At 29.0% G+C, this 23,334-nt stretch overlaps 1 protein-coding gene across 4 annotated transcripts in view; it reads left to right on the top strand.

Moving 5' to 3' along the window:
• Positions 1–23,334, top strand: part of DIP-theta (Dpr-interacting protein theta) — a 328,764-nt gene that overhangs the window by 39,366 nt on the left and 266,064 nt on the right. For all 4 annotated transcript variants that reach the window (XM_073967266.1, XM_073967264.1, XM_073967265.1 and 1 more), the window contains exon 2: positions 18,601–20,046. In XM_073967266.1, coding sequence (XP_073823367.1) covers positions 19,131–20,046 — 916 coding nt within the window. In that variant the 5' untranslated portion in view covers positions 18,601–19,130. The remainder of the gene's footprint in view (positions 1–18,600; positions 20,047–23,334) is intronic.

The following is a 23,334-nucleotide window of genomic DNA, read 5'->3' as shown; positions in this document are numbered from 1 at the left end:
TAAATATAAAACAAACCTATTCACTACACGTCAAGTCTATACAACAACACACACACACACATAATTTTCTAATATTCACACTGCTTGAATATAGAGTGAACATTAGCAGAAAAATATCTTAACACACACATACGCACACAACATGGCAATGCATGCGTCATATGCACAAAATTGCCTAATGCATTTTATGAAAGGTCCATATTCACATACACATACATCATTGCAATATGCACCCCTACACTTGAATACACTTGACTTGCAAACAGCCGAACTCACAGAGCCACACACCGGTTGCACCAGGTTATGCCCATCTGCTATTTGATACACTGGCAAGCACCATGGCCTTGGATTGTTTAGCAACAGTTTGTGTTATAATAAATATAATTACACTCTTCGAAAATACATCCACTTATACAAACATACAAGAGAAATGTAGCATATCAAGTTAGTTACACCGTTCGTTGCACAACTGAAGCAGTAAGCCGGGACACTTTCGCATGTTGGGCATTTACATACAAATCTACATATATGATGTTGTTGTTGGTGGCTGAGATTTTTTCCAATACGAATAGCAAAGAGTCGTAAATAATGTAACGAAATTTTTAGCTAATGCATGCGTTTTCCTGGAATTGCATGGACAAAGGTTATATGAGGGAGCCTATGAGGAATCTTGAGGTTGGGATATATTTCAAACTTACGCCTGGTAGTCAATTAAGGATCTCTTCGAAAAAAAAAATTAAATATTTTGTTAGGCTTCCAACAAAACGTGGATTTAAAAAAATTGAAATCTCCAACAAGCGCGGATCTTTTAAAAAAATATTTTTGAGCTCTCCAACAAAACGTGGATTTTTGTAAAAAAATATTTTTGGGCTTTCCAACGAAACGTGGATTTTTAAAAAAATATTTTTGAGGCTTAAACAAGACGTGGATTTTTTAAAAAATATTTTTGAGGCTTAAACAAGACGTGGATTTTTTAAAAAATATTTTTGAGGCTTAAACAAGACGTGGATTTTTTAAAAAATATTTTTGAGGCTTAAACAAGACGTGGATTTTTTAAAAAATATTTTTGAGGCTTAAACAAGACGTGGATTTTTTAAAAAATATTTTTGAGGCTTAAACAAGACGTGGATTTTTTAAAAAATATTTTTGAGGCTTAAACAAGACGTGGATTTTTTAAAAAATATTTTTGAGGCTTAAACAAGACGTGGATTTTTTAAAAAATATTTTTGAGGCTTAAACAAGACGTGGATTTTTTAAAAAATATTTTTGAGGCTTAAACAAGACGTGGATTTTTTAAAAAATATTTTTGAGGCTTAAACAAGACGTGGATTTTTTAAAAAATATTTTTGAGGCTTAAACAAGACGTGGATTTTTTAAAAAATATTTTTGAGGCTTAAACAAGACGTGGATTTTTTAAAAAATATTTTTGAGGCTTAAACAAGACGTGGATTTTTTAAAAAATATTTTTGAGGCTTAAACAAGACGTGGATTTTTTAAAAAATATTTTTGAGGCTTAAACAAGACGTGGATTTTTTAAAAAATATTTTTGAGGCTTAAACAAGACGTGGATTTTTTAAAAAATATTTTTGGGGCTTAAACAAGACGTGGATTTTTTAAAAAATATTTTTGAGGCTTAAACAAGACTTGGATTTTTTAAAAAATATTTTTTAGGCTTAAGCAAGACGTGGATTTTTTAACAAAACGTGGATTTTTTAAAAAATATTTTTGAGGCTTCCAACAAAACGTGGATTTTTTTGAAAAATATTTTTGAGGCTTCCAACAAAACGTGGATTTTTTAAAAAATATTTTTGAGGCTTCCAACAAAGCGTGGATTTTTTAAAAAAATATTGTTGAGGCTTCCAACAAAACGTGGATTTTTTAAAAAATATTTTTGAGGCTTCCAACAAAACGTGGGTTTTTTAAAAAATATTTTTGAGGCTTCCAACAAAACGTGGATTTTTTAAAAAATATTTTTGAGGCTTCCAACAAAACGTGGATTTTTTAAAAAATATTTTTGAGGCTTCCAACAAAACGTGGATTTTTTAAAAAATATTTTTGAGGCTTCCAACAAAACGTGGATTTTTTAAAAAATATTTTTGAGGCTTCCAACAAAACGTGGATTTTTTAAAAATATTTTTGAGGCTTCCAACAAAACGTGGATTTTTTAAAAAATATTTTTGAAGCTTCCAACAAAACGTGGATTTTTTAAAAAATATTTTTGAGGCTTCCAACAAAACGTGGATTTTTTTAAAAAATATTTTTGAGGCTTCCAACAAAACGTGGATTTTTTAAAAAATATTTTTGAGGCTTACAACAAAACGTGGATTTTTTAAAAAATATTTTTGAGGCTTCCAACAAAACGTGGATTTTTTTTAAAAAATATTTTTGAGGCTTAAACAAGACGTGGATTTTTTAAAAAATATTTTTGAGTCTTAAACAAGACGTGAATTTTTTAAAAAATATTTTTGTGGCTTAAACAAGTCGTGGATTTTTTAAAAAATATTTTTGAGGCTTAAACAAGACGTGGATTTTTAAAAAATTTTTTTGAGGCTTAAACAAGACGTGGATTTTTAAAAAATATTTTTGAGGCTTCCAACAAAACGTGGATGTTTTAAAAAAATTTGTTGAGGCTTCCAACAAAACGTGGCTTCTTTAAAAAATATTTTTGAGGCTTCCAACAAAACGTGGATTTTTTAAAAAATATTTTTGAGGCTTAAACAAGACGTGGATTTTTTAAAAAATATTTTTGAGGCTTAAGCAAGACGTGGATTTTTTAAAAAATATTTTTGAGGCTTAAACAAGATGTGGATTTTTTAAAAAATATTTTTGAGGCTTCCAACAAAACGTGGATTTTTCAAAAAATATTTTTGAGGCTTCCAATAAAACGTGGCTTTTTTAAAAAAATATTTTTGAGGCTTCCAACAAAACGTGGATTTTTTAAAAAATATTTTTGAGGCTTAAACAAGACGTGGATTTTTAAAAAATATTTTTGAGGCTTAAACAAGACGTGGATTTTTAAAAAATATTTTTGAGGCTTAAACAAGATGTGGATTTTTTTAAAAAATCTTTTTGAGGCTTAAACAAGACGTGGATTTTTTAAAAAGTATTTTTGAGGCTTAAACAAGACGTGGATTTTTTAAAAAGTATTTTTGAGGCTTAAACAAGACGTGGATTTTTAAAAAATATTTTTGAGGCTTAAACAAGACCTGGATTTTTTAAAAAATATTTTTGAGGCTTAAACAAGACGTGGATTTTTAAAAAATATTTTTGAGGCTTAAACAAGACGTGGATTTTTAAAAAATATTTTTGAGGCTTAAACAAGACGTGGATTTTTAAAAAATATTTTTGAGGCTTAAACAAGACGTGGATTTTTTAAAAAGTATTTTTGAGGCTTAAACAAGACGTGGATTTTTTAAAAAGTATTTTTGAGGCTTAAACAAGACGTGGATTTTTTAAAAAATATTTGTGAGGCTTAAACAAGACGTGGATTTTTTAAAAAGTATTTTTGAGGCTTAAACAAGACGTGGATTTTTTAAAAAGTATTTTTGAGGCTTAAACAAGACGTGGATTTTTTAAAAAATATTTTTGAGGCTTAAACAAGTCGTGGATTTTTTAAAAAATATTTTTGAGGCTTAAACAAGACGTGGATTTTTTAAAAAATATTTTTGAGGCTTAAACAAGACGTGGATTTTTTAAAAAATATTTTTGAGGCTTAAACAAGACGTGGATTTTTTAAAAAATATTTTTGAGGCTTCCAACAAAACGTGGATTTTTTTAAAAAAATATTTGTGAGGGTTAAACAAGACGTGGATTTTTTAAAAAATATTTTTGAGGCTTCCAACAAAACGTGGATTTTTTTAAAAAAATATTTGTGAGGGTTAAACAAGACGTGGATTTTTTAAAAAATATTTTTGAGTCTTAAACAAGTCGTGGATTTTTTAAAAAATATATTTGAGGCTTAAACAAGACGTGGATTTTTTAAAAAATATTTTTGAGGCTTAAACAAGACGTGGATTTTTTAAAAAATATTTTTGAGGCTTAAACAAGACGTGGATTTTTTAAAAAATATTTTTGAGGCTTAAACAAGACGTGGATTTCTTTAAAAAATATTTGTGAGGCTTAAACAAGACGTGGATTTTTTAAAAAATATTTTTGAGTCTTAAACAAGACGTGGATTTTTTAAAAAATAGTTTTGAGGCTTAAACAAGACGTGGATTTTTTAAAAAATAGTTTTGAGGCTTAAACAAGATTTGGATTTTTTAAAAAATAGTTTTGAGGCTTAAACAAGACGTGGATTTTTTAAAAAAATAGTTTTGAGGCTTAAACAAGACGTGGATTTTTTAAAAAATATTTTTGAGGCTTAAACAAGACGTGGATTTTTTAAAAAATATTTTTGAGGCTTAAACAAGACGTAAATTTATCAAAAAATATTTTTGAGCCTTTAAAAAGATGCCGATTTTTTAAAAAATATTTTTGAGGCTTAAACAAGTCGTGGATTTTTTAAAAAATATTTTTGAGGCTTAAACAAGACGTGGATTTCTTAAAATATATTTTTGATGCTTAAACAAGACGTCGATTTTTAAAAAACATTTTTGAGGCTTAAACAAGACGTCGATTTTTAAAAAAACATTTTTGAGGCTTAAACAAGACGTGGATTTTTTAAAAAATATTTTTGAGGCTTAAACAAGACGTGGATTTTTTAAAAAATATGTTTGAGGCTTACAACAAAACGTGGATTTTTTAAAAAATATTTTTGAGGCTTAAACAAGACGTGGATTTTTTAAAAAATATTTTTGAGGCTTAAACAAGACGTGGATTTTTTAAAAAATATTTTTGAGGCTTAAACAAGACGTGGATTTTTTTAAAAATATTTTTGAGGCTTAAACAAGACGTGGATTTTTTAAAAAATATTTTTGAGGCTTAAACAAGACGTGGATTTTTAAAAAAATATTTTTGAGGCTTAAACAAGACGTGGATTTTTTAAAAAATATTTTTGAGGCTTAAACAAGACGTGGATTTTTTAAAAAATATTTTTGAGGCTTAAACAAGACGTGGATTTTTTAAAAAATATTTTTGAGGCTTAAACAAAACGTGGATTTTTTAAAAAATATTTTTGAGGCTTAAACAAAACTTGGATTTTTTTAAAAAATATTTTTGATTCTTAAACAAGACGTGGATTTTTTAAAAAAATATTTTTGAGGCTTAAACAAAACGTGGATTTTTTAAAAAATATTTTTGAGGCTTAAACAAGACGTGGATTTTTTAAAAAATATTTTTGAGGCTTAAACAAGACGTGGATTTTTTAAAAAAATATTTTTGAGGCTTCCAACAAAACGTGGATTTTTTAAAAAATATTTTTGAGCTTCCAACAAAACGTGGATTTTTTAAAAAATATTTTTGAGGCTTCCAGCAAAACGTGGATTTTTTAAAAAATATTTTTGAGGCTTAAACAAGACGTAAATTTATCAAAAAATATTTTTGAGCCTTTAAAAAGATGCCGACTTTTTAAAAAATATTTTTGAGGCTTAAACAAGACGTGGATTTTTTAAACAATATTTTTGAGGCTTAAACAAGACGTGGATTTCTTAAAATATATTTTTAAGGCTTAAACAAGACGTGGATTTCTTAAAATATATTTTTAAGGCTTAAACAAGACGTCGATTTTTTAAAAAATATTTTTGAGGCTTAAACAAGACGTCGATTTTTTAAAAAATATTTTTGAGGCTTCTAACAAAACGTGGATTTTTGTAAAAAATATTTTTGAGGCTTAAACAAGACGTCGATTTTTTAAAAAATATTTTTGAGGCTTCTAACAAAACGTGGATTTTTGTAAAAAAATATTTTTGAGGCTTAAACAAGACGTGGATTTTTTTAAAAATAATTTTTAGGCTTCCAACAAACGTGGATTTTTTAAAAAATATTTTCAAGGCTTTCAACAAAACGTGGATTTTTTAAAAAATATTTTCATCTTTCAACAAAACGTGGACTTTTTAAAAAATATTTTTGCTCCTTCCAACAAAATGTGGATTTTTTATTTTGATTCTTCCAACAAAACGTGGATTTTTTAAAAATGAATTTTGAGCCTTCCAACAAAACGTGGATTTTTTAAAAAATATTTTTGAGGCTTCCAACAAAATGTGGATTTTTTAAAAAATATTTTTGAGGCTTCCAACAAAACGTGGATTTTTTAAAAAATATTTTTGGGGCTTCCAACAAAACGTGGATTTTTTAAAAAATATTTTTGAGGCTTAAACAAGACGTGGATTTTTTAAAAAATATTTTTGAGGCTTAAACAAGACGTGGATTTTTTAAAAAATATTTTTGAGGCTTAAACAAGACGTGGATTTTTTAAAAAATATTTTTGAGGCTTAAACAAGACGTGGATTTTTTAAAAAATATTTTTGAGGCTTAAACAAGACGTGGATTTTTTAAAAAATATTTTTGAGGCTTAAACAAGACGTGGATTTTTTAAAAAATATTTTTGAGGCTTAAACAAGACGTGGATTTTTTAAAAAATATTTTTGAGGCTTAAACAAGACGTGGATTTTTTAAAAAATATTTTTGAGGCTTAAACAAGACGTGGATTTTTTAAAAAATATTTTTGAGGCTTAAACAAGACGTGGATTTTTTAAAAAATATTTTTGAGGCTTAAACAAGACGTGGATTTTTTAAAAAATATTTTTGAGGCTTAAACAAGACGTGGATTTTTTAAAAAATATTTTTGAGGCTTAAACAAGACGTGGATTTTTTAAAAAATATTTTTGGGGCTTAAACAAGACGTGGATTTTTTAAAAAATATTTTTGAGGCTTAAACAAGACGTGGATTTTTTAAAAAATATTTTTGAGGCTTAAACAAGACGTGGATTTTTTAAAAAATATTTTTGAGGCTTAAACAAGACGTGGATTTTTTAAAAAATATTTTTGAGGCTTAAACAAGACGTGGATTTTTTAAAAAATATTTTTGAGGCTTAAACAAGACGTGGATTTTTTAAAAAATATTTTTGAGGCTTAAACAAGACGTGGATTTTTTAAAAAATATTTTTGAGGCTTAAACAAGACGTGGATTTTTTAAAAAATATTTTTGAGGCTTAAACAAGACGTGGATTTTTTAAAAAATATTTTTGAGGCTTAAACAAGACGTGGATTATTTAAAAAATATTTTTGAGGCTTCGAACAAAATGTGGATTTTTAAAAAATATTTTTGAGGCTTCGAACAAAATGTGGATTTTTAAAAAATATTTTTGAGGCTTCGAACAAAATGTTGATTTTTAAAAAATATTTTTGAGGCTTCGAACAAAATGTGGATTTTTAAAAAATATTTTTGAGGCTTCGAACAAAATGTGGATTTTTAAAAAATATTTTTGAGGCTTCGAACAAAATGTGGATTTTTAAAAAATATTTTTGAGGCTTCGAACAAAATGTGGATTTTTAAAAAATATTTTTGAGGCTTCGAACAAAATTTGGATTTTTAAAAAATATTTTTGAAGCTTAAAAAAGACGTCAATTTTAAAAAATATTTTTAAGACTTAAACAAGACGTGGATTTTTAGAAAATATTTTTGAGGCTTAAACAATACGTGGATTTTAATAAAACATTTTTGAGGCTTAAACAATACGTGGATTTTTTAAAAAATATTTTTGAGGCTTAAACAAGACGTGGATTTCTTAAAATATATTTTTTAGGCTTAAACAAGACGTGGATTTCTTAAAATTTATTTTTGAGGCTTAAACAAGACGTCGATTTTTTAAAAAATATTTTTGAGGCTTCTAACAAAACGTGGATTTTTGTAAAAAATATTTTTGAGGCTTCCAGCAAAACGTGGATTTTTTTAAAAAATATTTTTGAGGCTTAAACAAGCCGTGGATTTTTTAAAAAATATTTTTGAGGCTTAAACAAGACGTCGATTTTTTAAAAAATATTTTTGAGGCTTCTAACAAAACGTGGATTTTTGTAAAAAATATTTTTGAGGCTTCCAGCAAAACGTGGATTTTTGTAAAAAATATTTTTGAGGCTTCCAGCAAAACGTGGATTTTTGTAAAAAATATTTTTGAGGCTTCCAGCAAAACGTGGATTTTTTACAAAATATTTTTGAGGCTTCCAGCAAAACGTGGATTTTTTACAAAATATTTTTGAGGCTTCCAGCAAAACGTGGATTTTTTACAAAATATTTTTGGGGCTTAAACAAGACGTGGATTTTTTAAAAAATATTTTTGAGGCTTAAACAAGACGTGGATTTTTTAAAAAATATTTTTGAGGCTTAAACAAGACGTGGATTTTTTAAAAAATATTTTTGAGGCTTAAACAAGACGTGGATTTTTTAAAAAATATTTTTGAGGCTTAAACAAGACGTGGATTTTTTAAAAAATATTTTTGAGGCTTAAACAAGACGTGGATTTTTTAAAAAATATTTTTGAGGCTTAAACAAGACGTGGATTTTTTAAAAAATATTTTTGAGGCTTAAACAAGACGTGGATTTTTTAAAAAATATTTTTGAGGCTTAAACAAGACGTGGATTTTTTAAAAAATATTTTTGAGGCTTAAACAAGACGTGGATTATTTAAAAAATATTTTTGAGGCTTCGAACAAAATGTGGATTTTTAAAAAATATTTTTGAGGCTTCGAACAAAATGTGGATTTTTAAAAAATATTTTTGAGGCTTCGAACAAAATGTGGATTTTTAAAAAATATTTTTGAGGCTTCGAACAAAATGTGGATTTTTAAAAAATATTTTTGAGGCTTCGAACAAAATGTGGATTTTTAAAAAATATTTTTGAGGCTTCGAACAAAATGTGGATTTTTAAAAAATATTTTTGAGGCTTCGAACAAAATGTGGATTTTTAAAAAATATTTTTGAGGCTTCGAACAAAATGTGGATTTTTAAAAAATATTTTTGAGGCTTCGAACAAAATGTGGATTTTTAAAAAATATTTTTGAGGCTTCGAACAAAATGTGGATTTTTAAAAAAATATTTTTGAGGCTTCGAACAAAATGTGGATTTTTAAAAAATATTTTTGAGGCTTCGAACAAAATGTGGATTTTTAAAAAATATTTTTGAGGCTTCGAACAAAATGTGGATTTTTAAAAAATATTTTTGAGGCTTCGAACAAAATGTGGATTTTTAAAAAATATTTTTGAGGCTTCGAACAAAATGTGGATTTTTAAAAAATATTTTTGAGGCTTCGAACAAAATGTGGATTTTTAAAAAATATTTGTGAAGCTTAAAAAAGACGTCAATTTTAAAAAATATTTTTAAGACTTAAACAAGACGTGGATTTTTAGAAAATATTTTTGAGGCTTAAACAATACGTGGATTTTAATAAAATATTTTTGAGGCTTAAACAAGACGTGGATTTTTTAAAAAATATTTTTGAGGCTTAAACAAGACGTGGATTTTTTAAAAAATATTTTTGGGGCTTAAACAAGACGTGGATTTTTTAAAAAATATTTTTGAGGCTTAAACAAGACGTGGATTTTTTAAAAAATATTTTTGAGGCTTAAACAAGACGTGGATTTTTTAAAAAATATTTTTGAGGCTTAAACAAGACGTGGATTTTTTAAAAAATATTTTTGAGGCTTAAACAAGACGTGGATTTTTTAAAAAATATTTTTGAGGCTTCGAACAAAATGTGGATTTTTAAAAAATATTTTTGAGGCTTCGAACAAAATGTGGATTTTTAAAAAATATTTTTGAGGCTTCGAACAAAATGTGGATTTTTAAAAAATATTTTTGAGGCTTCGAACAAAATGTGGATTTTTAAAAAATATTTTTGAGGCTTCGAACAAAATGTGGATTTTTAAAAAATATTTTTGAGGCTTCGAACAAAATGTGGATTTTTAAAAAATATTTTTGAGGCTTCGAACAAAATGTGGATTTTTAAAAAATATTTTTGAGGCTTCGAACAAAATGTGGATTTTTAAAAAATATTTTTGAGGCTTCGAACAAAATGTGGATTTTTAAAAAATATTTTTGAGGCTTCGAACAAAATGTGGATTTTTAAAAAATATTTTTGAGGCTTCGAACAAAATGTGGATTTTTAAAAAATATTTTTGAAGCTTAAAAAAGACGTCAATTTTAAAAAATATTTTTAAGACTTAAACAAGACGTGGATTTTTAGAAAATATTTTTGAGGCTTAAACAATACGTGGATTTTAATAAAACATTTTTGAGGCTTAAACAATACGTGGATTTTTTAAAAAATATTTTTGAGGCTTAAACAAGACGTGGATTTCTTAAAATATATTTTTTAGGCTTAAACAAGACGTGGATTTCTTAAAATTTATTTTTGAGGCTTAAACAAGACGTCGATTTTTTAAAAAATATTTTTGAGGCTTCTAACAAAACGTGGATTTTTGTAAAAAATATTTTTGAGGCTTCCAGCAAAACGTGGATTTTTTTAAAAAATATTTTTGAGGCTTAAACAGGCCGTGGATTTTTTAAAAAATATTTTTGAGGCTTAAACAAGGCGTCGATTTTTTAAAAAATATTTTTGAGGCTTCTAACAAAACGTGGATTTTTGTAAAAAATATTTTTGAGGCTTCCAGCAAAACGTGGATTTTTGTAAAAAATATTTTTGAGGCTTCCAGCAAAACGTGGATTTTTGTAAAAAATATTTTTGAGGCTTCCAGCAAAACGTGGATTTTTTACAAAATATTTTTGAGGCTTCCAGCAAAACGTGGATTTTTTACAAAATATTTTTGAGGCTTCCAGCAAAACGTGGATTTTTTACAAAATATTTTTGGGGCTTAAACAAGACGTGGATTTTTTAAAAAATATTTTTGAGGCTTAAACAAGACGTGGATTTTTGAAAAAATATTTTTGAGGTTTAAAAAAGACGTGGATTTTTTAAAAAATATTTTTGAGGCTTCCAACAAAACGTGGATTTTTTTAAAAATATTTTTGAGTCTTCCAACAAAACGTGAATTTTTTTAAAAATATTTTTGAGTTTTCCAACAAAACGTGGATTTTTTTAAAAATATTTTTAAGTCTTCCAACAAAACGTGGATTTTTTAAAAAATATTTTTGAGGGTTTCAAAAAACGTGGATTTTTTAAAAAATATTTTTGAGGCTACCAAAAAAACGTGGATTTTTTAAAAAATATTTTTGAGGCTTTCAAAAAACGTGAATTAAAAACAAAATATTTTTGAGGCTTCCAACAAAACGTGGATTTTTTTAAAAATATTTTTGAGTCTTCCAACAAAACGTGCATTTTTTTAAAAATATTTTTGAGTCTTCCAACAAAACGTGGATTTTTTAAAAATATTTTTGAGTCTTCCAACAAAACGTGGATTTTTTTAAAAATATTTTTGAGTCTTCCAACAAAACGTGGATTTTTTAAAAAATATTTTTGAGGGTTTCAAAAAACGTGGATTTTTTAAAAAATATTTTTGAGGCTTCCAACAAAACGTGGATTTTTTAAAAAATATTTTTGAGGCTTCCAACAAAACGTGGATTTTTTAAAAAAATATTTTGAGGCTTTCAAAAACGTAGATTTTTTAAAAAATATTTTGAGGCTTCCAAAAAACGTGAATTTCTAAAAAATAATTTTGAGGTTTCCAACAGAACGTGGATTTTTTAAAAAATATTTTTGAGGCTTCCAACAAAACGTGGATTTTTTAAAAAATATTTTTGAGACTTCCAACAAAACGTGGATTTTTTAAAAAATATTTTTGAGGCTTCCAACAAAACGTGGATTTTTTAAAATATATTTTTGAGGCTTCCGACAAAACGTGGATTTTTTAAAAAATATTTTTGAGGCTTCCAACAAAACGTGGATTTTTTAAAAAATATTTTTGAGGCTTCCAACAAAACGTGGATTTTTTAAAAAATATTTTTGAGGCTTCCAACAAAACGTGGATTTTTTAAAAAATATTTTTGAGGCTTCCAACAAAACGTGGATTTTTTAAAAAATATTTTTGAGGCTTCCAACAAAACGTGGATTTTTTAAAAAATATTTTTGAGGCTTCCAACAAAACGTGGATTTTTTAAAAAATATTTTTGAGGCTTCCAACAAAACGTGGATTTTTTAAAAAATATTTTTGAGGCTTCCAACAAAACGTGGATTTTTTAAAAAATATTTTTGAGGCTTCCAACAAAACGTGGATTTTTTAAAAAATATTTTTGAGGCTTCCAACAAAACGTGGATTTTTTAAAAAATATTTTTGAGGCTTCCAACAAAACGTGGATTTTTTAAAAAATATTTTTGGGGCTTCCACCAAAACGTGGATTTTTTAAAAAATATTTTTGAGGCTTCCAACAAAACGTGGATTTTTAAAAAAATATTTTTGAGGCTTCCAACAAAACGTGGATTTTTAAAAAAATATTTTTGAGGCTTCCAACAAAACGTGGATTTTTAAAAAAATATTTTTGAGGCTTAAGCAAGACGTGGATTTTTTAAAAAATATTTTTGAGGCTTAAACAAGACGTGGATTTTTTAAAAAATATTTTTGAGGCTTAAACAAGACGTGGATTTTTTAAAAAATATTTTTGAGGCTTAAACAAGACATGGATTTTTTAAAAAATATTTTTGAGGCTTATACAAGACGTGGATTTTTTAAAAAATATTTTTGAGGCTTAAACAAGACGTGGATTTTTTAAAAAATATTTTTGAGGCTTACAACAAAACGTGGATTTTTTAAAAAACATTTTTAAGGCTTACAACGAAACCTGGATTTTTTAAAAAATATTTTTGAGGCTTACAACAAAACGTGGATTTTCTAAAAAATATTTTTGAGGCTTCCTACAAAACATGGATTTTTTTAAAAAATATTTTTGATGATTCCAACAAAACGTGGATTTTTTAAAAAATATTTTTGAGGCTTCCAACAAATCTTGGATTTTTAAAAAATATTTTTGAGGATTCCAGCAAAGCGTGAATTTTTTAAAAATTATTTTAAAAAATTATTATTGTGTATTATTCCAGACAACGTGGATTTTTTAAAAAATTATTTTAAGGCTTCCAGCAAAACGTGGGTTTTTTAAAAAATTATTTTAAGGATTCCAGCAAAACGTGGATTTTTTAAAAAAATAATTTTAAGGCTTCCAACAAAACGTGGATTTTTGTAAAAAATATTTTTGAGGCTTCCAACAAAACGTGGATTTTTGTAAAAAATATTTTTGAGGCTTCCAACAAAACGTGGATTTTTGTAAAAAATATTTTTGAGGCTTCCGACAAAACTTGGATTTAAAAAAAAAAAATTAGGTTTGCTTTAATATCTTCCTTCAGTTCTTTTATAAAGTCTCCATGCAATTTGACTATAAACCTTATATGCCACATGTTGGAAAATTTTCGTAGCTGGAATACCCCATATTCTAAAAAATAATTTGCGTTGAAATATCTGTTTGTATATTTATGCGCGTATGTGTATGCTTGTATGTTGATGTATGTATGCGAAGTATATATTTTTCCATTTGTGCTTGAATGTGAAATTTTTGAAACAAACAAACAAACACTGCGTGTATGAATGCATATTATAACAGTCAGCAGCCAGCCAGTTAGTCAGCCATCTAAACTGTCGATGACGGTAGACGATGAGGGGAGCCAGGTACCCTGAGTAGTTTTAGTTGGATGGCTGATTGCATGATTTTAGGGTAAATTTAATTAATATTAAAGTTGTGTTTTGTTTTGTTTTGCGAAGGCGTTTTGAAATTATTATGTAAATGTTTTTCTGTGTTGTGAATTTCGTCGAAGAAGAACGTTCACGTATGTGGTGGAGTGTAGAACGCCAAAGAAGCCTACGGTGTATAGAGTAGAGTTGTGTTGAGGCTTGTCGTCGAGAGTGGGCCATGGAAAAACAAGGTTAACAATGTTAGAATTTATATGTACGACGTACTTGCTAAAGGCCATTATTTTGCTGATGCAATGTGGTTGTGGATATTTATACACAAAATTAAGTTTTGAAATCATGGTGTAACATGCGTTTCTAAGTTGTATAACTAACTACATGTGTTTGAAATCGATTTATGTAAATTATTGTAATTTTTTAGATTTATTTTTAGGGATTTAAATTACCATGGAATTCATAGAAGTACGCTTACACGACTGGAGTGTTCTGAGAGAGGGAGTCTTAATAGATAAGATCAAGGGTGTTTTTATAAATAAAATCAAGGATGTGTTTATTGAAGAGCCTAAGAAACTTTTTTCTTTAAAAAAATTCACGTTTTGTTGAAAGCCTCAAAAATGTTTTTCAAAGAACACACGTTTTGTTGGAAGTGTTAAAAGTATTTTTTCAAAAAAATCCACGTTTTGTTGGAAGTGTTAAAAGTATTTTTTCAAAAAAATTCACGTTTTGTTGGAAACTTCAAAAACATTTTTAAAAAATCCACGTTTTGTTGGAAACTTCAAAAACATTTTTAAAAAATCCACGTTTTGTTGGAAACTTCAAAAACATTTTTAAAAAATCCACGTTTTGTTGGAAACTTCAAAAACATTTTTAAAAAATCCACGTTTTGTTGGAAACTTCAAAAACATTTTTAAAAAATCCACGTTTTGTTGGAAACTTCAAAAACATTTTTAAAAAATCCACGTTTTGTTGGAAACTTCAAAAACATTTTTAAAAAATCCACGTTTTGTTGGAAACTTCAAAAATATTTTTTAAAAATCCACGTTTTGTTGGAAGCATCAAAAATATTTGTTAAAAATCCACGTTTTGTTGTAAGCATCAAAAATATTTGTTAAAAATCCACGTTTTGTTGTAAGCCTCAAAAATATTTTTTTAAAAAATCCACGTTTTGTTGTAAGCCTTAAAAATATTTGTTAAAAAATCCAAGTAAGGTTGGAAGCCTCAAAAATATTTTTTAAAAAATCCACGTTTTGTTGTAAGCCTCAAAAATATTTTTTAAAAAATCCTCGTTTTGTTGTAAGCCTCAAAAATATTTTTTAAAAAATCCACGTTTTGTTGTAAGCCTCAAGAATATTTTTTAAAAAATCCACGTTTTGTTGTAAGCCTCAAAAATATTTTTTAAAAAATCCACGTTTTTTTTGTAAGCCTCAAAAATATTTTTTTAAAAATCCTCGTTTTGTTGGAAGCCTCAAAAATATTTTTAAAAAAATCCACGTTTTGTTGTAAGCCTCAAAAATATTTTTTAAATAATCCACGTTTTGTTGGAAGCCTCAAAAATATTTTTTAAAAAATCCTCGTTTTGTTGTAAGCCTCAAAAATATTTTTTAAAAAATCCACGTTTTGTTGGAAGCCTCAAAAATATTTTTTAAAAAATCCACGTTTTGTTGTTAGACTCAAAAATATTTTTTAAAAAACCCACGTTTTGTTGTTAGACTCAAAAATATTTTTTAAAAAATCCACGTTTTGTTGTAAGCCTCAAAAATATTTTTTAAAAAATCCACGATTTGTTGTAAGCCTAAAAAATATTTTTCTAAAAAAATCCGCGTTTTGTTGTAAGCCTCAAAAATATTTTTTAAAAAATCCACGTTTTGTTGTAAGCCTCAAAAATATTTTTTAAAAAATCCTCAAAAATATTTTTTAAAAAAATCCACGTTTTTTTGTAAGCCTCAAAAATATTTTTTAAAAAATCCCCGTTTTTTTGTAAGCCTCAAAAATATTTTTTACAAAATCCACGTTTTGTTGTAAGCCCCAAAAATATTTTTTGAAAAATCCACAATTTGTTGTAAGCCTAAAAAATATTTTTCTAAAAAAATCCGCGTTTTGTTGGGAGTCTTAAAAATATTTTTTTTAAAATCCACGTTTTGTTGTAAGCCTCAAAAATATTTTTTAAAAAATGCACGTTTTGTTGTAAGCCTCAAAAATATTTTTTAAAAAATCCACGTTTTGTTGTAAGCCTCAAAAATATTTTTTAAAAAATCCACGTTTTGTTGTAAGCCTCAAAAATATTTTTAAAAAATCCAGGTTTTGTTTTAATCCTCAAAAATATTTTTTAAAAAATCCACGTTTTGTTGTAAGCCTCAAAAATATTTTTTAAAAAATCCACGTTTTGTTGTAAGCCTCAAAAATATTTTTTAAAAAATCCACGTTTTGTTGTAAGCCTCAAAAATATTTTTTAAAAAATCCACGTTTTGTTGTAAGCCTCAAAAATATTTTTTAAAAAATCCACGTTTTGTTGTAAGCCTCAAAAATATTTTTTAAAAAATCCACGTTTTGTTGGGAGTCTTAAAAATATTTTTTTAAAATCCACGTTTTGTTGTAAGCCTCAAAAATATTTTAAAAAAAAATTCCATATCTTGTTGGGAGCCTTAAAATATTTTTAAAAATAAAAATATTTTTCAAAATATTTTTAAAAAATCCACGTTCTGTTAAAATCCTCAAACATATTTTTTAAAATATCCACGTTTTGTTGTAAGCCTCAAAAATATTTTTTTTAAGTCCAAATTTTGTTGTAAGCCTCAAAAATATGTTTTTAAAAAATCCACGTTTTGTTGTAAGCCTCAAAAATATGTTTTTAAAAAATCCACGTTTTGTTGTAAGCCTCAAAAATATTTTTTAAAAAATACACGTTTTGTTGTAAGCCTCAAAAATATATTTTTAAAAAATCCAAATTTTGTTGTAAGCCTCAAAAATATTTTTTAAAAAATCCACGTTTTGTTGGGAGTCTTAAAAATATTTTTTAAAAAATCCACGTTTTGTTGTAAGCCTCAAAAATATTTTTTAAAAAATCCACGTTTTGTTGTAAGCCTCAAAAATATTTTTTAAATCCACGTTTTGTTGTAAGCCTCAAAAATATTTTTTAAAAAATCCACGTTTTGTTGTAAGCCTCAAAAATATTTTTTAAAAAATCCACGTTTTGTTGTAAGCCTCAAAAATATTTTTTAAAAAATCCACGTTTTGTTGTAAGCCTCAAAAATATTTTTTAAAAAATCCACGTTTTGTTGTAAGCCTCAAAAATATTTTTTAAAAAATCCACGTTTTGTTGTAAGCCTCAAAAATATTTTTTAAAAAATCCACGTTTTGTTGTAAGCCTCAAAAATATTTTTTAAAAAATTCAGGTTTTGTTGTAAGCCTCAAAAATATTTTTTAAAAATCCACATTTTAATGGAAGTCTCAAAAATATTTTTTAAAAATCCACATTTTAATGGAAGTCTCAAAACTATTTTTTTTAAATCCACGTTTTTTTGGAAGCATCAAAAATATTTTTTAAAAAATCCACCTTTTGTTGGAAGTCTCAAAAATATTTTTTAAAAAATCCACGTTTTGTTGTAAGCCTCAAAAATATTTTTTTAAAAATCCACGATTTGTTGGAAGTCCCAAAAATATTTTTTAAAAAATCCACGTTTTGTTGTAAGCCTCAAAAATATTTTTTAAGAAATCCACGTTTTGTTGTAAGCCTCAAAAATATTTTTTAAAAAATCCACGTTTTGTTGTAAGCCTCAAAAATTTTTTTTAAAAAATCCACGTCTTGTTGAAAGCCTCAAATATATTTTTTAAAAAATCCACGTTTTCTTGTAAGCCTCAAAAATATTTTTTAAAAAATCCACGTTTTGTTGTAAGCCTCAAAAATATTTTTTAAAAAATCCACGTTTTGTTGTAAGCCTCAAAAATATTTTTTAAAAAATCCACGTTTTGTTGTAAGCCTCAAAAATATTTTTTAAAAAATCCACGTTTTGTTGTAAGCCTCAAAAATATTTTTTAAAAAATCCACGTTTTGTTGTAAGCCTCAAAAATATTTTTTAAAAAATCCACGTTTTGTTGTAAGCCTCAAAAATATTTTTTAAAAAATCCACGTTTTGTTGTAAGCCTCAAAAATATTTTTTAAAAAATCCACGTTTTGTTGTAAGCCTCAAAAATATTTTTTAAAAAATCCACGTTTTGTTGTAAGTCTCAAAAAATATTTAAAAAAATCCACGTTTTGTTGTAGCCTCAAAAATATTTTTTTAAAAAATCCACGTTTTGTTGTAAGCCTCAAAAATATTTTTCGAAAAATCCACGTTTTGTTGTAAGCCTCAAAAATATTTTTTAAAAAATCCACGTTTTGTTGTAGGCCTCAAAAATATTTTTTTTAAAAAATCCACGTTTTGTTTAAGCCTCAAAAATATTTTTTACAAAATCGACGTTTTGTTGTAAGCAAAAAATCCACGGTTATTCGGAGGATGGTCCTTGAAAAAATAATCTTTTGAAAACCTCCCGTTTATTTGCCTGGTGGCCCTTGAGCCAATATTTTTCAAAAAGTGTTCAACAATTTAAAATAAGTATTTCCTAGCCTTCTCATATGTCAATATGTCATATTTCCCTACATAGTGAAGTGTTATGGTTGTTGACAAGAGCAAAATTAAGTTTCCTAACGAACAAATCCAGTTTTTGCAATATCAGCAAAAAATTTTAACTCTTGTCAATGGGGCGAAGGGTATAAGCAACACCACAGACATGAAAAATTAATTACATAAAAATCAACTTTGTAACCATAATTAAAATGTAATAAAACTTTTACAAACAATGTGTTATTGTTGTTAGTGTTGATGCTGCTGATGGTGATGATGATGGAAATTTTATAATGAAAATTTACACTGAAAAAAACCTATACCCCCCCACTGCCATAGTAGCTAGCAACCAACAATACCAGCAAACGAACTAACAATAATGCATGAATTCTGTGATTTTTTTTTTCTAAAGTTTGATTTTTTTTTCTATTTTCAGAACGAACAAAAAAATCACTCCACAAAACCACATAAAACCATTTAAAATTAAAATCGAACAAATAAGAAAAAAAAAAGGCAGGAAAACAAAATCAACTGCAACCAAAAACAGTTGACCACCAACTACGGCGGAACAACCAACCAACACGGAGCTATTCAAAATGAAAAATGTGAAAATGTAAAGCAATTAATAAATAATAAAAAACCACAAAACGGATTTGAATAAAAATTCTGAAATCCTGGCAGAAGGCAAAAAACACACACAAACAAATTCACAGACTAAGCGTGGTTAGGAATACAACAAAAACTTAATTCCCACTAAGCCACCAATGTCATAAAAAATATTTTGTTAAAACTAAAAGCAGCTATTCAAAACCCCAGAGAAAGAAAAAAAACAAAAACCAGACATGATGGTCAAGACCATATGAACTGGAACTAAAAGCGCAACAACAACAAAGACAGTTAACATTGAAAACAACACAGAAAGAGAGGAGAGTGAGACACACATGCATAGCTAAGCTTTAGTAATAAATGAAAATAAATGTCATGTCCAAAAGTGAAAGTGAATTACTGCTACTAGCAAAACCAACACGAAATACGGCCAAATTTGCAACAACTACCTCCCGCCTTTGTAGTAAAAACAACAACAATAACAGTTCCACATCCAACAAAAACACCACACACAAAAGGCTTAGTGGGCCAGGATCACCAATTTTCTGTGATGATGTTGATGCTGATGACAACAATTGTGGCCACAAGTTAATTCAAAGGACATCATCAGCAGCTAACACAGCGACATCTTCATTTTCCCCGACATCCTCCTCGTCACATAGCCAAAACACAAAAATGAAACGGAAACGTAAAATACCGGAAATTTCATGGCTAATTGTTGCAATTTGCTTTAATTGTTGTTATGTTATACACACCGCAGTGGCTGATAGTCCCTCACACCCAACAAATACTTCCCATACAACAACAACATTACACTGGTTTTCCCTGCTCAGTGATAGTAGCAAGAGTAGTAGTACAAGCAACTTCAGCAACAGTATCAACCACAAATTATTAACCTCTTCAAACAACAACAAGAATTCCCCAAAACCTCTATTTTCACCTTTAACCTCACATTCAACATTTAATCACATTTTATCATCATCGGCGAATGCATCTACAACGGATGCTGCTGCCGCCACCAACCACCACCACCAACATTTACGTTCTAAACGTGCCACACACTCATCACCGGATGGCCGCCACATCGATGTGGATGTAGATAATGATGGCTTAGATCCTGACGATATTCATGGCCATTTACAACATGGTCATCACGGTGATTTGGTGGATGCAGATGATTTATATTTACATAATTTGGATATTGGATATCATCATGATGGTACCGGGCTGCTGCCGCATGAACTGCCGGAACATGATCACATTGCACATCATTTGGGTGAGTTTTATGTTTTTGATTTCATGGAATGATTTTGTGGGAATAATAAACGTTTAGAAATTGTATGTTATCTATCAAACAGTTGTGATATGCTGTAATTTGCATTTTATTGAGAAGCCTAAAAATATGCTACAATGTAGAAGTTATAACAATCTGACAGAAGAACCCATTAGAGTTCATAGAAATATGTGGTAAAAGGCAGGGGGATAGGCACAATATTTTTTGTATACTTTACGAAGCGGTTACTGGGTGTTATAACGGGTGGTTTTGTCTAGGGCTGAGGTAAGCTCAGTCGATGCCAGGGTCGATCTAAGGAGCCACAAACCTTAAGTTAAACACGAGTGGTTATAATTTCAATATTTGTTATATTACTCTCGTGACTATGTTATGAGGAATATGGATTGATTAAGTAGTTGTTGTTGGTTCGTTGACACTCTGATGGTTGTTGTCGTCTTGATGGTAATCGAGTTGCTGATACCGGCTCGTTGACAATCGGGTGGTTGTTATCTGTTTGATGGTAATCGGGGTGTTGTAGACGGTTTGATGGTTAGTCGGCTCGATGGTAATCGGGGTGTTGTAGACGGTTCGATGGTTAGTCGGCTCGATGGTAGCAGGTATGTTGGTATTAGACGTAGAGCCAGGATCTGTGCAAATCGGTGGCTGTCGGTTGTGGTGTGTGTCGGGTGTGGCTCGGACCTACACTACTCGGATTCTGCCGGCTTGGATGTATGTCAGCTTGGTAGTTGTCGGTTGTAGATCGGATCTACACTACTCGGGTTGCTATAGGGATGTCAGCTCGGCAGATGCCGGATGTGGCTCGGCTCTACACTACATGGGTTGCTGTCGGCTCGGATGGATATCAGCCTGGCAGTTGTCGGGTGTGGCTCGAATATGTAATACTCGGGTAGCTGTTGATTCGGTTTAATCGTATGGTTGTCGGGTGTAGCTCGGCTCGGCTCTGCTCTACTCGAGTTGCTGTCGACTCTGGACAATGGGGCTAATATAATCGGCTCAACGATAGTCTGGATGATGTGAGCATCGGCGCTGAGGCTGTCGGGGAAGAGATCGGTTAATGGGAGCTAACTAAAAGCATTGAGCTGGATATGAGTTTGAACTGGCTGGGAACTTGCGAAAAGTTTGAAGCTTGCTAAGAACTTTAAGCTTACTAAAAGCTGAGACCTTGCTAAGAGCTGGGAGCGTGCTATGCACAGAGAGCTTGCTATAAGCTGGGAGCTTACTATGAGCTTCCTAGGAGATGTTAGCTAACTAAGAGCTGGGAGCGTGCAAAGCGCAGGATCGAATCGTGGCTAACTATTTGATAGACCGCAGCCGCCGTCTTCGGTGGGGAAAAATTTAAATATACATTCGGGTGGTAACACGAGGTGAATAAGAATTATTGTGGAGCAGTGATTGTCTTTATTTACACCGGAGTTAAGTATGTCCATTATGGTGACCATGCAGTGACAGTTGATGGTAATGAGGGAGTGAAGGAGCATATGAAAGGGTTACGTTACATTGTGCATGGGTTTTCAATTAGTAGAATTGTGTGTGGAGAGAGGAAAGTTCTCGAAATTTCCTCGTTTCTTCTAAAAAAAATGTTTGCTTTGAACGTTTTTAGGCCAGTTTTATTCAGAGTTACTTGAGGCTCACTATTAATGAAGGCGCTCCTACGAGGATAAGAGGAGATTGCCATTGCTCGCCAGATATCAGCATTGTGGCAGCAGATCATTAGTCATCAGATCATTAGATCATTAGTTCTGAACGTTGTACTTTTCTGAAGCATGAGAAAGCTAATTGGCCGCAATTATGGACCGATCGAAATTTTGGTATGGAGGTCGGCTTCACATCAGACAGTTTTAGCGGGTAAAATACACCGAAACTTTTCTGTGAAAATTGGGAAATAATTTAATATATCTTATTATATAAAAGACCTTAGTGATAAGTGAGTGAGTGACTGAGTGACAGATCATCGCACAGACGAAACTGCTGAAGCTAAAAGCTTGGCATTTTCAGTGTGGGTTGTTGTTGGCGTGTACGGGCTGAGATAAGGCTGGGTTTTTGGAAGTTCGAACTTGAAGGCTACGAAAAGTACTAAAAGGTACTAAATATGGTACCCTTTGTATTAGGCAAACGGGAAGAGCTAGAATTCTGAAATTTGGAATGAAGGTCACTGATGGAGAGTTAGAAAGATTTAGTTATAAAAGTTATAAAATGTAGTATAAAATGTAGAAATGTTGTTATAAAATGTAGAATCTTGAAATTTAACATGGGAATCATGGTTGGGAAATGGAGTTTATGAAGAGAAATGGTTTTAGAAATTCGTACTCAAGTGTACGAAAAGTACTAAATGTTACTAAATTTGACACAATTTGGAATAGGGTGAACGGATATTGCTGGAAACTTGAATTTTGGAATTAAGATTACTGTTGAAGAGTAGGATTGAGGTATGAGGTTGGTTTTGGAAATTCGTACTTATGTGTACGAAAAGTACTAAAGTGTACTAAATTTGGTACAATTTGGATTTGGGTGAATGAGTATAGGTGGAATCCTGAAATTTAGAATTAAGATTACTGTTGGAGTGGAGGATTCATGTAGTTTTGAAAATTCATACTTATTGCGTACGAAATGTACTAAATTGTACTAATTTTGTTTTGGGTGAACGGATAGAGCTGAAAACCTGACATTTGGAATATGTATTAATGGTAAGGTTATGTATTGAGATATGGAGGTGGTTTTGGATATTTGTATGAAAAATACTAAATGGTACTAAATTTGGTACAATTTGGTACAATTTGGATTCCGGTGAACATAAAGAGATAGATAGGTGAATTTTGGAATAGTGATTATTGTTGGAGCTCCAAATGGTACTAAATTTGGTACAATTTGGATTTTAGAGAACCTATGGAGCTGAAATGGTGGCATTTGGAATTAAGATTATTGGATTTGTGTGAACGGATATAGAGCTGGAAATCCGAAATTTGGAATGACGATTACTGTTGATGTGTAGGATTGAGTTATGGAGACAGCTTTGGAAATTCGTACTTGTGTGTACGAAAGTACTAAATTTGGTGCAATTTGGTTTTGGTTGTAGGGATATAGCTGGAAACCTGAAATTTGGAATTAAGATTACTGTTAAAGTCTAGGACTGAGATATAAAGATGTTTTTGGAAATTCTACTTATGTGTACCAAAAGTACTAAATGGTTCTACGATAGAGTTGAAATCCTCACATTACTGTTGGAGTATGGGATTGAGATATGGCGGTATTTTTATACCCTCCACCATAGTA

Source organism: Musca autumnalis, unplaced genomic scaffold (genome assembly GCF_047663935.1).
Source record: "Musca autumnalis isolate F117 unplaced genomic scaffold, ASM4766393v1 scaffold_2, whole genome shotgun sequence".
Taxonomy (NCBI): domain Eukaryota; kingdom Metazoa; phylum Arthropoda; class Insecta; order Diptera; family Muscidae; genus Musca; species Musca autumnalis.
This window is presented reverse-complemented; position numbering and strand designations above follow the sequence as displayed.